Source organism: Mytilus trossulus, chromosome 7 (assembly GCF_036588685.1).
Source record: "Mytilus trossulus isolate FHL-02 chromosome 7, PNRI_Mtr1.1.1.hap1, whole genome shotgun sequence".
NCBI lineage: Eukaryota > Metazoa > Mollusca > Bivalvia > Mytilida > Mytilidae > Mytilus > Mytilus trossulus.
In genome coordinates this window covers 11,365,202-11,378,330 of record NC_086379.1, presented here as the reverse complement: position 1 = coordinate 11,378,330, position 13,129 = coordinate 11,365,202, and the positions used below count along the sequence as shown (strand labels likewise).

General features: G+C 30.6%; 1 protein-coding gene across 1 annotated transcript; it reads left to right on the top strand.

Annotated features, from left to right (window-relative positions):
* Nucleotides 1-5,407: 5,407 nt before the first annotated feature.
* LOC134724631 (uncharacterized) lies at nt 5,408-10,761 on the top strand. The gene is made up of 4 exons (XM_063587772.1): nt 5,408-5,695; nt 7,410-7,454; nt 8,608-8,683; nt 9,221-10,761. Exons 1-4 carry the CDS (start codon nt 5,506-5,508, stop codon nt 9,786-9,788), a joined length of 879 nt encoding a protein of 292 aa, XP_063443842.1. The 5' UTR covers nt 5,408-5,505; the 3' UTR covers nt 9,789-10,761.
* Nucleotides 10,762-13,129: the final 2,368 nt, after the last annotated feature.

Sequence of the window (13,129 nt, the reverse complement as noted above, 5' to 3'; positions counted from 1 at the left end):
TCCGATGTGAATCGTAAAACTGATGTTATTTAACGGAAATCAACACATAATGACGACCATGTTCAAATATCACAAATATTTTAAAGATTAAGAAAAAAATTAAGGCAACACACACATACTGTAGGAATCGGATGAACTCTAAACGACGCAAGGTAATGAGCGTCAACAGAATGAGTAGATCATGTTGTGCATGCATCGCTTGCCATTTGAGTGCATCATCATTTGTATTTTATCTGGGAACATGCATTTGGTAAATCAAAAAGCATGTTTACAAAAATTTAGCATATTAAAAATAAAGAAGTACATATTAGTATCTGGAAAGAAAGAAAATAACCCAGTTTACGTATACTTAGGTCCGATACAATACTTATGCTAACCATGCTTACCATTATTATACATGTAAACGCGATAATTCTTTGATCATGCATTCATTAATTTTAGAATGTCTAAACCACTATTAGCATCGACCCATTGTTTGTAAAAAAAAAACCCATATACAATATTTATAATAAGTCGTGTCTTGTTGTATTTCAATGCATTTTGTTTATGTGTTTAGTTTCCAAGATTGCTCCGGTGTTGACCCCAAAAAATAGTAATACATTACGGGTTTATTGTAAAGGTCGAGAATGCACTATATATATTACCAAATATATAATATCTCTTTCAAGTTTTTTACAACGTTTATTGCATGATTGGTGGATTTATAATTTTGTTTATTTTACTACTATAGTATTATTTTTATGACCTGAATAGGTAAACCGTAACTTCCTTGTAAAGGAAAAGGTATATTACGCTGTTGAAATATGGGAAATATTACGTTTGTATTTTTTAGACTGTTTCTTGCAGTATTATCATTTGCAAACACATCATACGGTAAGAATTTTATTTATGCGTTTCTTTTAAATTAATTATGAATTCAAATGAAAATCTTCATACACATATATAGGGTCATAGACGGAAGTTTGTTCTTTAAATGATAATCACTTTAAAAAAACGAATCTACAGTTTGTATATATAAAGATTTGTTTATTTTCAAAGGCTGCATTGAACAGTATTGATATATAGAAAAGATGATGTGGTATGATTACTAATGGCACAACCTTATATATTTGCTGGAACTCATTTAAAGCCTTCTTCTCTAATGAGAAAGGTAAATATGCTAGTTATACTAACTGGATGTGTGATGAGATGATTGAAGCTGTTAATTTTCTCCTTGATAATATATATGCACGTTTAGATAACCATGTTTATCAGAGGGTTGTAGGTATCCCTTGTTACACCCCTTCGATAAACTTGTTTTTGTACTGTTACAGTTTATGACTAAACTCAGTAAAGACTCGTCGAAATTGCATTTAATTGATATATCAACAATACCTCCCGTTATTTTGATATTTGTTCGTTAAATTATCCAGATTTTTATTAATATACTGCTGAAGTTTACCACAAGGAACAAACTTTAAATAAATCAAATTTATTCGGTAATAACTGTCCTTTCCTGGATTTAGATTATTTCGGTTTTAAACGGGAAACTCCACACTAAAATTTCCGACAAAATGAGACGATTTTTCGTTCCTTATTGTTAATTTAAAACCTTTACTCAATTTTTCCAAAGATATAAATATATGGATTTGAAGTTTGGTTGTACCTCTAGAAAACCTATTTCAAACGGGATAGCACATCCTCATTTTTACGGAAATGTGGTTAAACAAGCCCGGAAATTTAGAAATGATCCATGCAAACTTGTCGCTCCTTTAAATAAACTTATTCTAAAAGGTTACCTGTTCAACTATGTAATAAGATCATTGAATATTGCTTTTATTGGTATAAATATTGATTTTGTTATCGGTAAATTAAAAGCTAACTAAATGTGACTTTTATGTTATTTACATATACACACTCATGAATCTACAATCTATCGATACCTGTAACTTGGCATTGTACAATGTCATTTTTTTCTTTAGCTGTTTATGATGTCTTTACACTAAATCAATTGGATGTGAACGGATTGCTAGTTTAGTCTTAAATGCATGATTTTTTATTAGTTGTAAATGGCTTTGAACTAGTTGTTAGATAACTGCGAGTACTCTCAGATATAATTTTTTTTGTGTCGGGATGTATAAGTACCCGGACACGTCCACTTGTATTTTTGTCCATCTGATGAGCCTTTTTCAACCGATTTTTATAGTTCGTTCTTATGTTGTACTGTTATAACACTGTCCGCTAACATGTTTAACCTCGCCACATTATTTATGTATGTGCGTGTCCTGATTAAGGAGCCTGTAAATTAGTGGTTGTCATTTGTTTCTGTGTTACATATTTGTTTTTGTTAATTTTTTTACATAAATAATGCCGTTAGTTTTCTGGTTTGAATTGTTCTATATTGTCTTATAGGGGCCTTTAATAGCTGACTTTGCGGTATGGGCTTTGCTCATGAATGATGGCCGTACGGTGACCTACGGTTGTTAATGTCTGTGTCATCTTGGTCTCTTGTGGACAGTTGTCTTATTGGCAATCATACCACATCTTCTTTTTTATATTTGTTCTTTTTGCCTCACAATTACTTCAATCAGCAAATAAAACAAAAAATTGAACTTAATAAAGATATAAAGGAAGTGATGAAGTTTATCGGTTACGACGTTACAACTATATTTAAGGGTTGAAACAAAATATGCAAATGCAAGGCATCTGCAAGAATCATTATATGATGTTCAATCAGAATTACGTTATCACCTACCAGTTCAAAATGTTAATATAATGTGCAAGTTATTAGCCCTTTCCTTTCTTATATTCGTCAATAGTTTATATTGTTATCCATTTTTTTGTATGAATGGCACATGTATTTATTGTAACCTGCTAAAATTCCAAGCAGCGCCACCAAAGGCCACCTTAAAATTAACTCATCAAAATATTTCAGTACTGCATCTGCTCATTTCTTGGTAATTGTAAAGATATCATTTTACTGTTATACACACTTTATAGTTTTTCTGTAAACAAATGTGTTTGATAACCGGATTATTCAACTACAATTCTTTTGAATGAAGCGGGAAAATATTAGATTCATGCAAAATCCCGTCCTATAAATATCAATCGTGTAGCATTGAATGATAAATATCAATTGTGTAGAATTGAATGGATACAAGTACAAGTTTCCATAAATGATAACAATAATTTTATAATCCTGGTACCTTTGTTTACTATTGACAATAATATATCTTCGAGAAGTAATTCACAAAACGCTGACTCATTTCGATGTTATACCTTTTAGGATATATTGCCATGCTTGCAAGAATGTATACAATATTTACTTGATTTCTTCATAAAAAATTTCTTTGTCCACATTAAGTGCAAATTGGTTTTACTTATTCAGTAACCTTTGTGGTATCACAATAGCAATGGCTGAAACAGTTAACTGAATTGCAGTTTGAATTCTTCTCTCACAAACTAAAATATTTGAACAAATTATTTAAGTAATTCACAATAAATACATGTACATTTCAAAATTCTTGCGAATGATTGTGCGATTTAGTTGTTTATCAAACCATCGAATGAGTGTATAAACTCTAAGATTTATAGATAATTGAAACTAAAATTAGATGGCAGATAGGAAGAACAATCCCAGTTCTATTCTAATCTATAATTTGAATATGCCTATAACAAGACATGACTGTATTAGTAAATCCTAACTTGTACAATTAAGGTACGGATCTTAATAGATTAGAAAAATATGAAGTATTGGTAGTTCATAAGAGAATGCCATGACGTTTAGTTCACTGGCTAATCTAAAATGGAAACGTTCAGATAGTATACAGCCTTTCTCTAATACAAATGCACTACAGAAACAACTACAAATATTTTTGGTAGTCAGGCATTAGAAACATGCCTACTATATTTAGTCCGAGTACACAGTTATCGTCCTTTGATTTTCGCTGTCCACTGACATAGTCCTTAGGGTGGACAGTGTGTTATTTGCTAATTTTTTTATACCCCTTTCCAAATTTATTTCTCCATGTTTTATGCCTCAGGTAACAAGTACCATGCTGTAAGTTAGAGCTGATGAAGGTTTCTATAATTTTAATATAATTTGTTTGTCCCAAAAGTAGTACAACAAACTGTAAAACTATTACTGAGAAAGCGCAGGTGGGCTTTTTTTTTAATTTTCATTTATTGTCTAAAAGAAATGCACTGCGAAATAACTGTGTATTCGGACCATTTATTTTCACGCATCGTTGTAAATATAATGGCTTTTGATGCACCTGTCGTACAGGTGACAGGTTAAGCGCTATAAAACCAGGTTCAATCCATATTTTGTACATTTTTTTCATTTAATTTTGCTTTTTGATTAGCGACTTTCCGTTTTGATTTTCTGTGCGTGGAGCTCGGTATGTTTCATTGTTTGTGTTTTTACTTTCTACTCAAAACGAGTTTCACTCAGATAATTTTATTATAAAGCGACAATAAGAGAGGTTTCTTATCGATGCTTTTAATTCTAATATGCTAAATCATTTTCTCAAATCTTTTTGATAGTAATTTTAACACGAAATGAAAGGAAGAAGGAATTTTTGTGAATCCCTACGAATCTATGAACCTAAATATTAACGATTTTCAGTCGTTTTTTATAAACAAATATTTTCAAAATAACACAAGACAATTACAACCGAATGTATAGAGAATTAAAAGCATAAAGTACAAATATGATTTTATTTCACTTGAAGGATTATCCTTTGAAAGATTACTATGTGGAAATTCTGAAACCGAGCTCAACTGTACAGTTGGAAGTTCAATAGACGATATTAACATTACATTCCATGCCGTACAAGATGCTTGTAGTCTCATGGATGACGCATATATAGAAACCAAGGTTGTCCTGGACTCAACGTCATACGAATCTTGTATTGGCCAAAACTCGTGTGTATTAACGGACAAACAGATGAATATGTCAAATTCAGTTGCTGACAAAACTTGGAAACTTTTGATAAATTACAACTGTTATCGTACGTAAATACTTTTATTATATTGTGAAGATACGTGTTTGAACATAATAGAGGGAAATTCATAAAAAAACATTTCACTTTTCAAGATATATTCAATTCACATATCAATGTGTTTGTTCCTGCATGGTGAGCCTAATTTTCCAAAACAATATTCAAAATATAAAATAAATGAAAACAGTGTCGATTTTGTTAACATTCCTGTTTTATATCATATGCAATAATAAACTGTACTTAACAAAATATTATTTAGACGCTCAAAATTTATAAAATGTTTTTATTATTTCATATACCTGTAAATATCTGTGTTCGAAGTATTTTCTTGATGTCACACAATATATTTGAGATTGCAACTTGAATCTGACTAATGGTCTACACAAAAATATTCTTGTTCTTTTCAGGTGCAAGTGAAAAGGACCGCAATCCAAAGAATCCTCAAAACGTTTGTCCATTTGAATTGGATTCAGTTAGTTGTGGAGGTGAACACAGAAAAATTGAAATTAAGTCAGTTGAATTGATGCCGTATTTCTTGCTTTGCGAACACAATTTGAATTACAGTTGCATAGACTTCATTGACAAGAAAGTAAATACATCCTGCAACGGAAAAAGAAAGTGCGAACCACTGATTTGGAATCAATCGGTCTGTGCAAGGGATGAATGTTTCAGAATACCAAAGTGTTATAATATCGTATTCACTTGTATAAAAGGTGAGTTTGAATGATGCTAATATTTAGTGTTTAACTTAATTTCAGTTCTCAAAAAATGTCCTCTAGAATTCCATATTTTTCTCAATTTTCATTAAAAGATGGCGTTTCAAATTATTGTGATAAGGTATATTTCACCAGTGGTGCAAATAGATTTGGGTTCCTAAATACTTTAAGGATCTACAATAAAATCATCGATCAATTTTTAATCTAAGAAAAATGTCTGAATAAAAGCAGTACTGATTTTCGACGAAAACTACAGCGAAGAATAATGAATTGTTTGATAAACAACTCATTTGTTGATTTTTTTGTAAGTTAATTTATATATTAGACAGACGATGTTCTTATGGGCACTAATTGTTAAATGCTTACTAGGCGATTATTTTTATACTCAAGTGAATATGATTCAAACAAAACCTTCTCGAAGACAAAAAGACAAATCACATTGCAAAGTTTATTAATTTTGCCGGCAGATAAAAGTATATTCAAGTATCCAAATTTTAACAATCGAGTGATATTGACCAAGATTCAAAATAGAATCTTTGGTAAAATTGGTGATTTTTCTTTCTAAATGTCATCTTTCCATTCTACAGTTACTCCAAGTTATCATATTTCAATTGATACGTTACGCTCGTGCATATTAACACTATGAGGACTCCATTTAGTGAAATACTTCTCACACAAAAACTCACTAACGATAGTATTAAACCTTCGTCTTTAAGTTATCTGTAATTTTGCCGATTGTGTTATATATTCTCGACTGTGAAATTTTCATGGCAGGCGATGCAAGTATAGCAAAAAGTTAAATAATAAAAATATTGAACTTAGCGTCACAAAAAGGGACTTTATTTTTTTTCGTTCCTATTTTTAAAGGTAAATTTCTTAAAAAAAAGATATATTTATAGACAACTTCGAGAATATTCAATTGAAATGGATGTTTGTAATTGTGTTATTATATGAATTTTACTAACCATGACAAACATATTAAAAGGGATTGTATTCATAAAAGTGTTATGGTTTGTATTTTTGAACCCTGTCGTTTTTTTTCTTCAATGAATCAAAACTGTGCCCCAGAACAAAACCATCCTGTACACATATATTTGCTTTAAATTCTGAATTTAAAATCAAATAAATGAAGTAGCTGATCTTTTTATCGCAACTTTTACATATAGCAGTAAAATAACTTTAGTATAATTAAGACCAAAAAGTTAACACACATGAAAACCAAACAAAAGTCCTGTAGACAAACAACGAGTTACCCCACTATACTGACAAATTCCATGCATTGGAAGTGTATCGAAAATATAGAATTCAAACCACACACGAAGTATACAGACAACTCAGCACAAATAGACATAAATATATAAGAAAGTGCTACAAATGCCCATATGCGGGATATATAAATTCTGAACCACGTCGTCTCAAACAGCGAGTATGAGACATACTTAAAATATGCCCGAACGCAGAAAATATATGATTGAAGCATGTCATCTCCAACAGCGAGTATGAGACATAATCTTAAAAAATGATAAATCTAACAAAATGTAAATCATAGTTCTTTTTTTCGTATTGTTGTAATATTTGAAATATTCTGGTTTTACGTTTGGATTTTTAGAATGATTTTTTGTTTCTTCGACACATCTGTATTCAAGTGGTATATACAGAAATAAAACCAATTATTGATTAAAGACTATTAACTTTCAATCTGTCTTTTCAGCAATTCCTACTGTACTCCCATTGCAGGCTGAAAGTAATATAGAAGGTATGCATCGGCAAGGCTTTCTTGTGGGCGGGTTTAAATCTTCAAAATTATCAATTGTATATAAACATATTCTGTGCAGCTTTAAATAAGAAAGAAATTATATTATCTTGTATATAGTTCATTTCAATGTATCTACACTGTAAAAGTGTCACAGTCCCTTTTTTTGTGTCGAATTATGTTGGTTTATGTAATGTATCCGTTTTTTTTTAAATTAGTTAATTCTTCAGTTTTATCATGTATATTTATTATATAGTCATTGTATAAAATTTTATGTTTGCAAAAGTTTAAATTATTTTAAATAAATAGGATGTTCTTATCCCAAGCAGACACCTTAGCCGTATTGGGCACAACTTTTTAAAACTGTTTGTCCACAGTGCTGGCCAACTTTGTACTTGTATTGGCTTTCAAACTTTTGTATCTGGGCGTCACTAGTTAGTTGTGTGGACAAAACGCACTTTTGACGTATTTATTTTTAAACCTGGTACCTTTTGTTAGCTATTATTTGTGTGTTTCTTTGTCCAATATGTTCTCCTATTTATTTGTGTTGTAGTCCTATAATGTTATGTTGGCATTTTAATGTTATACTAGTATTTAACATTGCCATTAAAGTGGGATGTTGGGCATTCCACAAAACCAGGTTTAACTCACCATTTTGTCTTTAAATAATGTCTTGTACAAGTCAGGAATATGGCAATTGTTGTATTATAGTTTGTTTCTGTGTGTGTTCCATTTTTACGTTGTGTTTCTGCTGTGTCGTTTGTTTCTTCTTATATTTGAGTACTATAAGACGTGTCACGAATTTTTTCTATCCCAAATTCATGTATTTAGTATTGATGTTATATTTGTTATTGTAATCGGATTTTGTATAATACTTAGTTCGTTTCTGTGTGCATGTTGTCATTTAATGTCGTATCGTTATTCTCCTCTTATATTTATGCATTTTCCTCAGTTTAAGTTTGTAACCCGGATTCTTTTTTATCGATTTATGAGTTTCGAACAGCAGTATACTACCCTTGTTTTTAGACTAGCCATCAACTTTACCAACGCACACTATAAGCCAACCTTATTTAAGCAATTTGGATCGCAAAATGTATCGACGTTATAATTCTCTTGTGTTTGTTGATGTGCTTTATATTTATGTCATATTATGTAGGTGTTGCTGTCGGTGTTACAGTTGGACTAATTATAATTGTTGGAGTCGTCGTAGTGTATATGTGGTTTGTTAGAAGGTATTTCTTTTCATACACTTAAAAGTTGTAAGCATTTCATATCTCCTCGAATTGATAAAAGAAAAACAGTAATACATATGTTCACTTCATTGATTATCTCGATAATTGTAATTGTTCATCAAAAATGAAATAAACAAAAAAATGATATAGCTGTTCTACTTTATTTGACCAAATCATATTGGAGACATATAACTTGTAAACTATTCGACAATGAGTATGGTACTCACTTTCAGAAAGTATTCTTTTGTCAATAGGTTTGGTTTGTTTACCAGAAAATTACTAATTATTGGATAAATTTCAGGACAAAGAATTATGAATCATATTTAGTCAGAAATTTCCACCTTCATAAAATTTTGTTTTTAGTTATTTCAATACTATATTATACAAAATGAGCTAAATAAGTGAGGGAGGAAAATATCATTCAAAATATCAAACTAATCAATAATACCAAAAAACGTGTGTCTCGTGTCCATAAGATTCATATATTATGTTAAAATCAAATCAGTCTTGATACAAACATTTCTTTTTTTATTGCAGAAAAAGCAGAGATGACAAACATACAATAGCTAACTGTCACGATAAAAATGATGATTATATTGGAAATCAGAATACAGCAATGCCTGCCAAACGGAATTCTGAAATGTCAACAAATTTTGAATTAAGAAACATTAATCATAAAGAAACGAATGAAGGCAAAACAGACAACGACCTAGAATCGAACTCCGAAACCAGAGTCAGCGGACAAATATTAAGACCATATTCTAATTCAACTATCTATTCTACAGCTCTTGAACCTTCTGACGGGGGATGTCCTGTAAATCCTGTAAATGCATATAACTACGAAATGGCTAAACCAATAAATAATTCTAAATATGATAAAAATACACCAACATTGGAAAAAGACAACTATGCATTTAATGAAGATCAGTATGACGTTTCAGGTCAACATGACGGCTCTGATTATCCGCAGGGTATATATAGTAGAGGTGTAGATACTGTGTATGACAGTGCTACTCATAGTAGACAGAATAATATGGCCGATGAGACATACGACCATGCCTTTGGTCAAACAACAGAGGATGATTATAATATAGCAAAACACTAAATATATGCAGTGCATGATTAACATTAAATACTCAGTATGCGAAAAATATCTTTCAAATTACGAATCTTATCCGTCAGGATACCATTCACATTAACACGTATTTCAATCTTTTAAAAATGAGAAATAACTTATTCTAAGATCCACTATTCAAGACCCACCTTTTTTTTTAAATATATGAATATTTTCATCACTGAAGTGTGAAAATGACATTTGAAAAAAGTGTCACTAAAATGGTATACGTTAAATATTACATGTATCATGGATTTTGAAATTATCACGAAGTTATTGAAAGACATCAAATACATATAATCTACTAATAACGAATTTAAACCGTCGTAGATGAACTCATTATAGATACCAGATTAAATTTTGTATTTACGCCAGACGAGTGTTTCGTCTACAAAAGATATTTCCATATGTTTTTTTTTTTATGAAAACATTTGATAAAGCATGATATATCACTTTCAAACGTTAATTGACAGAATTTCAACAATATATATTTCTTTTTATTATTACCCTGCCTGCTGTATGAATGTACAATCTCTTATATGTTCTTCAAAATGAAATCATTCTCCGAAATTTTTTAATCACTAACCTGTCAAAACTGTGGTTGTTAGTTGAAACCCTGTTCTTAACGGTCTTATTGGCTCTGATCTTACTTTACTAAGACGGACAATTTAACTCCTTTCTGCGGAATTCGGTATTTTTCATTTTTGTTGTTTACAAAGAAAAACGTTATTAGATGAGTATTGAAAATGGTGTTCAAAAACAACAATAAATAAATGAATATATATTTTTTAAGAATTAGTACCATAAAAAAGGGCTGATTAAACCATGCATAATACAAAGATTTTTTTTCTGTAAAAGCATTCCTCGTTTGTCAAAAGTAAAATAAAACAAACTGCATGACCATACTTCGATTTATAAACTCCCTTACGGTTGTAATAATGATTATAAAAAGAACATTGTTATATTTCAGCAGTTCCTTTTTTTTTACATCTGAAATGATATCGAAATAACTTCGAAGACGTTCTGTGACATTTATAACTAATTGTTCCATACCCAGTCGATCTAACGCTTAGCTTCCCAGTAAAATTTATTTTATCATATATAACTTTATTTAGCAACTGTAATGGAATCTGCTAGGGTTCATGTGGTTATTGAAATATTCAGAAAGACGAAAATAGTGTATTCCTTGGGAAAAACGAACTATATCAGTAAAATTTGGGAAGGCAACCATGATTGTATTTTTGTTAAACACAAAGAAACAATGTTATTCTTTAATATTATTCCAAAAAGTAATTTATAAATTATACATATAGTTCTTGCTGGTATGATATTCGAAAATGGTTACCTATTTGTTAACCGTCACATATTCCTAATCTATATTGTATCAGCAGTATATTTAAAAGGTCACCAGCACAACTGTCAACGTTAAACATAATTTTTACATTTTTCAACTGGCGAAAATCGCATAAATCACAAACTTCAATGAAATAAAAAAACAGATAATATTTGATTATGATGAATTCATCTACGTCTTTTGAACTACTGCAGATTTTTATATTGACCTAGTATATCTTAAATAATCTCACTGTTTAGATTATCATGTCTGAGAGGTCCACGCAGTCGTTTCAATATAGCCTCACATGTTTCGCATAAAGTCTTCAGTATACTATTATAGATATCGAGGTTAACATTCCGATCATTTCTTCAATATTAAAAAAAAATTTGCGTTGTTGGTATATTTACGTGGTGAATTCGATACGTCAAAAAATTCACGTTTTGCTACGTATGGTATAGCTAAATATTTGGTGAGAGTTATCCGACAGACTTGCCTATTTTACACGATGGTAATATTATGTATGTACATGTAACACACCAGCAGCCTCTTAATCAGTGATTGACGTTATATTTAACTTGAATATACACACTTGTAGTAAACACAGCAAATCAATAGATAAATATTAGTCAACAGGAAACAATTGAACACACTCATTTGTTATGAGACTGGAAAATGGTGCCCACGATTTTTGATGCTATATACCATAATCATAAGTCTTTGGAAAGAATGTAAAAATTTTCTAATAATTTGATTTTAAGTAGTTAAAACTACATTGAACAAACTTTCCTTCAGTTGACATTGTTTCCCGTAGCTACAATCTTATACACTATAATGGACTTTCTTTAAAGTAATTCAATAGACCATTTGAGCCCCAGTTCCTTCGTGTAAAATAACATGTCTGCATTTCCAATTCAAATGGGTTCTATCTTCTAGCCAACAAAGTTCGAGGGATTCTTGTAACTATACCCTCGGTCCGTCTTTCCATTCTTAACACCTTTGTTGACAGGAATTTGGCCTTACTTGTTTCATTCTTAGTCCTTATAAAATCTAGAGTCCTATTGATTTTCAAAGACAAAGGTCAAGGTAACATTTGGAATTTATTTGATATCCTTGTTAATGTTCTAGACTCGACATAGTTTAACATATTTTATCTTAACTTTGCATATACTTAACCTTTATAAAATTCCAGAGCTCAATTCACTTTCAAGTTTTTAGATCAAAGGTCAAGTGTTCATCAAGTGTTACACAAGAGACATGAATGAAGACGGTTAACGCTGAGGTAAAAAAGAAGTGTAAAACATATAAATAAAAGAAAGTGTGTGTGTGGATGCCTTTATATGTTAAGAGATAGTCAGGGTCGTTTGGAACCTTATGGAGACAGCAAAGGAACGAACGAAAACTTACAGTTGAATTGTTGTGCTAGACTTTTCGGGATACATTAAACAATGCAAATGCTACCCCATGCAATGCTTTTAGGCTAGTGAACAAAAAAACCCGAAATTTGCATTTTAAAACAAATCATGAATGACTAACTTAATCATGAATCATAGTTTTAAATTTATGTCATGGCTGTTGATTTATGATTGAGAAAAGGTAATCGTTGACTTCCTTGTACAGGAAAATGACAGACGACATTGAGATGGGAGATACATTTAATTTTGTTCAACTTTCTTTAACATTATTATTATTTTCTGACAAATCACAAGGTAATGATTTAACTTTACTATGTTCATGTTTGTATTACATAACTTGTATATAACTGTATAACATGTAAACGATGTTCGAAGTTTAAACCTACTTACACGGAGAGACACAGCAGCATAAATATTCAGGGTAATAGACAACTATATATTAAATATTTTATGAATTGATCAGGCATAACAACAAAGAGCAGTTGACAGCATTAAGAAAATTTTATAGGAACATAACTTCCGCCAAAAACGCTCAATTTTAACTCTCTTCAACTAAATCTGTAACTGTTTTTTTTTATAAATAT

Bases quoted from the DNA above. Each gene is read 5' to 3' on its own strand.
- LOC134724631 (XM_063587772.1), top strand. From the start codon at position 5,506: ATGCCGTATTTCTTGCTTTGCGAACACAATTTGAATTACAGTTGCATA. The intron at 5,696-7,409 runs GTGAGTTTGAAT...CTGTCTTTTCAG, and splicing joins CGTATTCACTTGTATAAAAG to CAATTCCTACTGTACTCCCA. The intron at 8,684-9,220 runs GTATTTCTTTTC...TTTTTATTGCAG, and splicing joins TATATGTGGTTTGTTAGAAG to AAAAAGCAGAGATGACAAAC.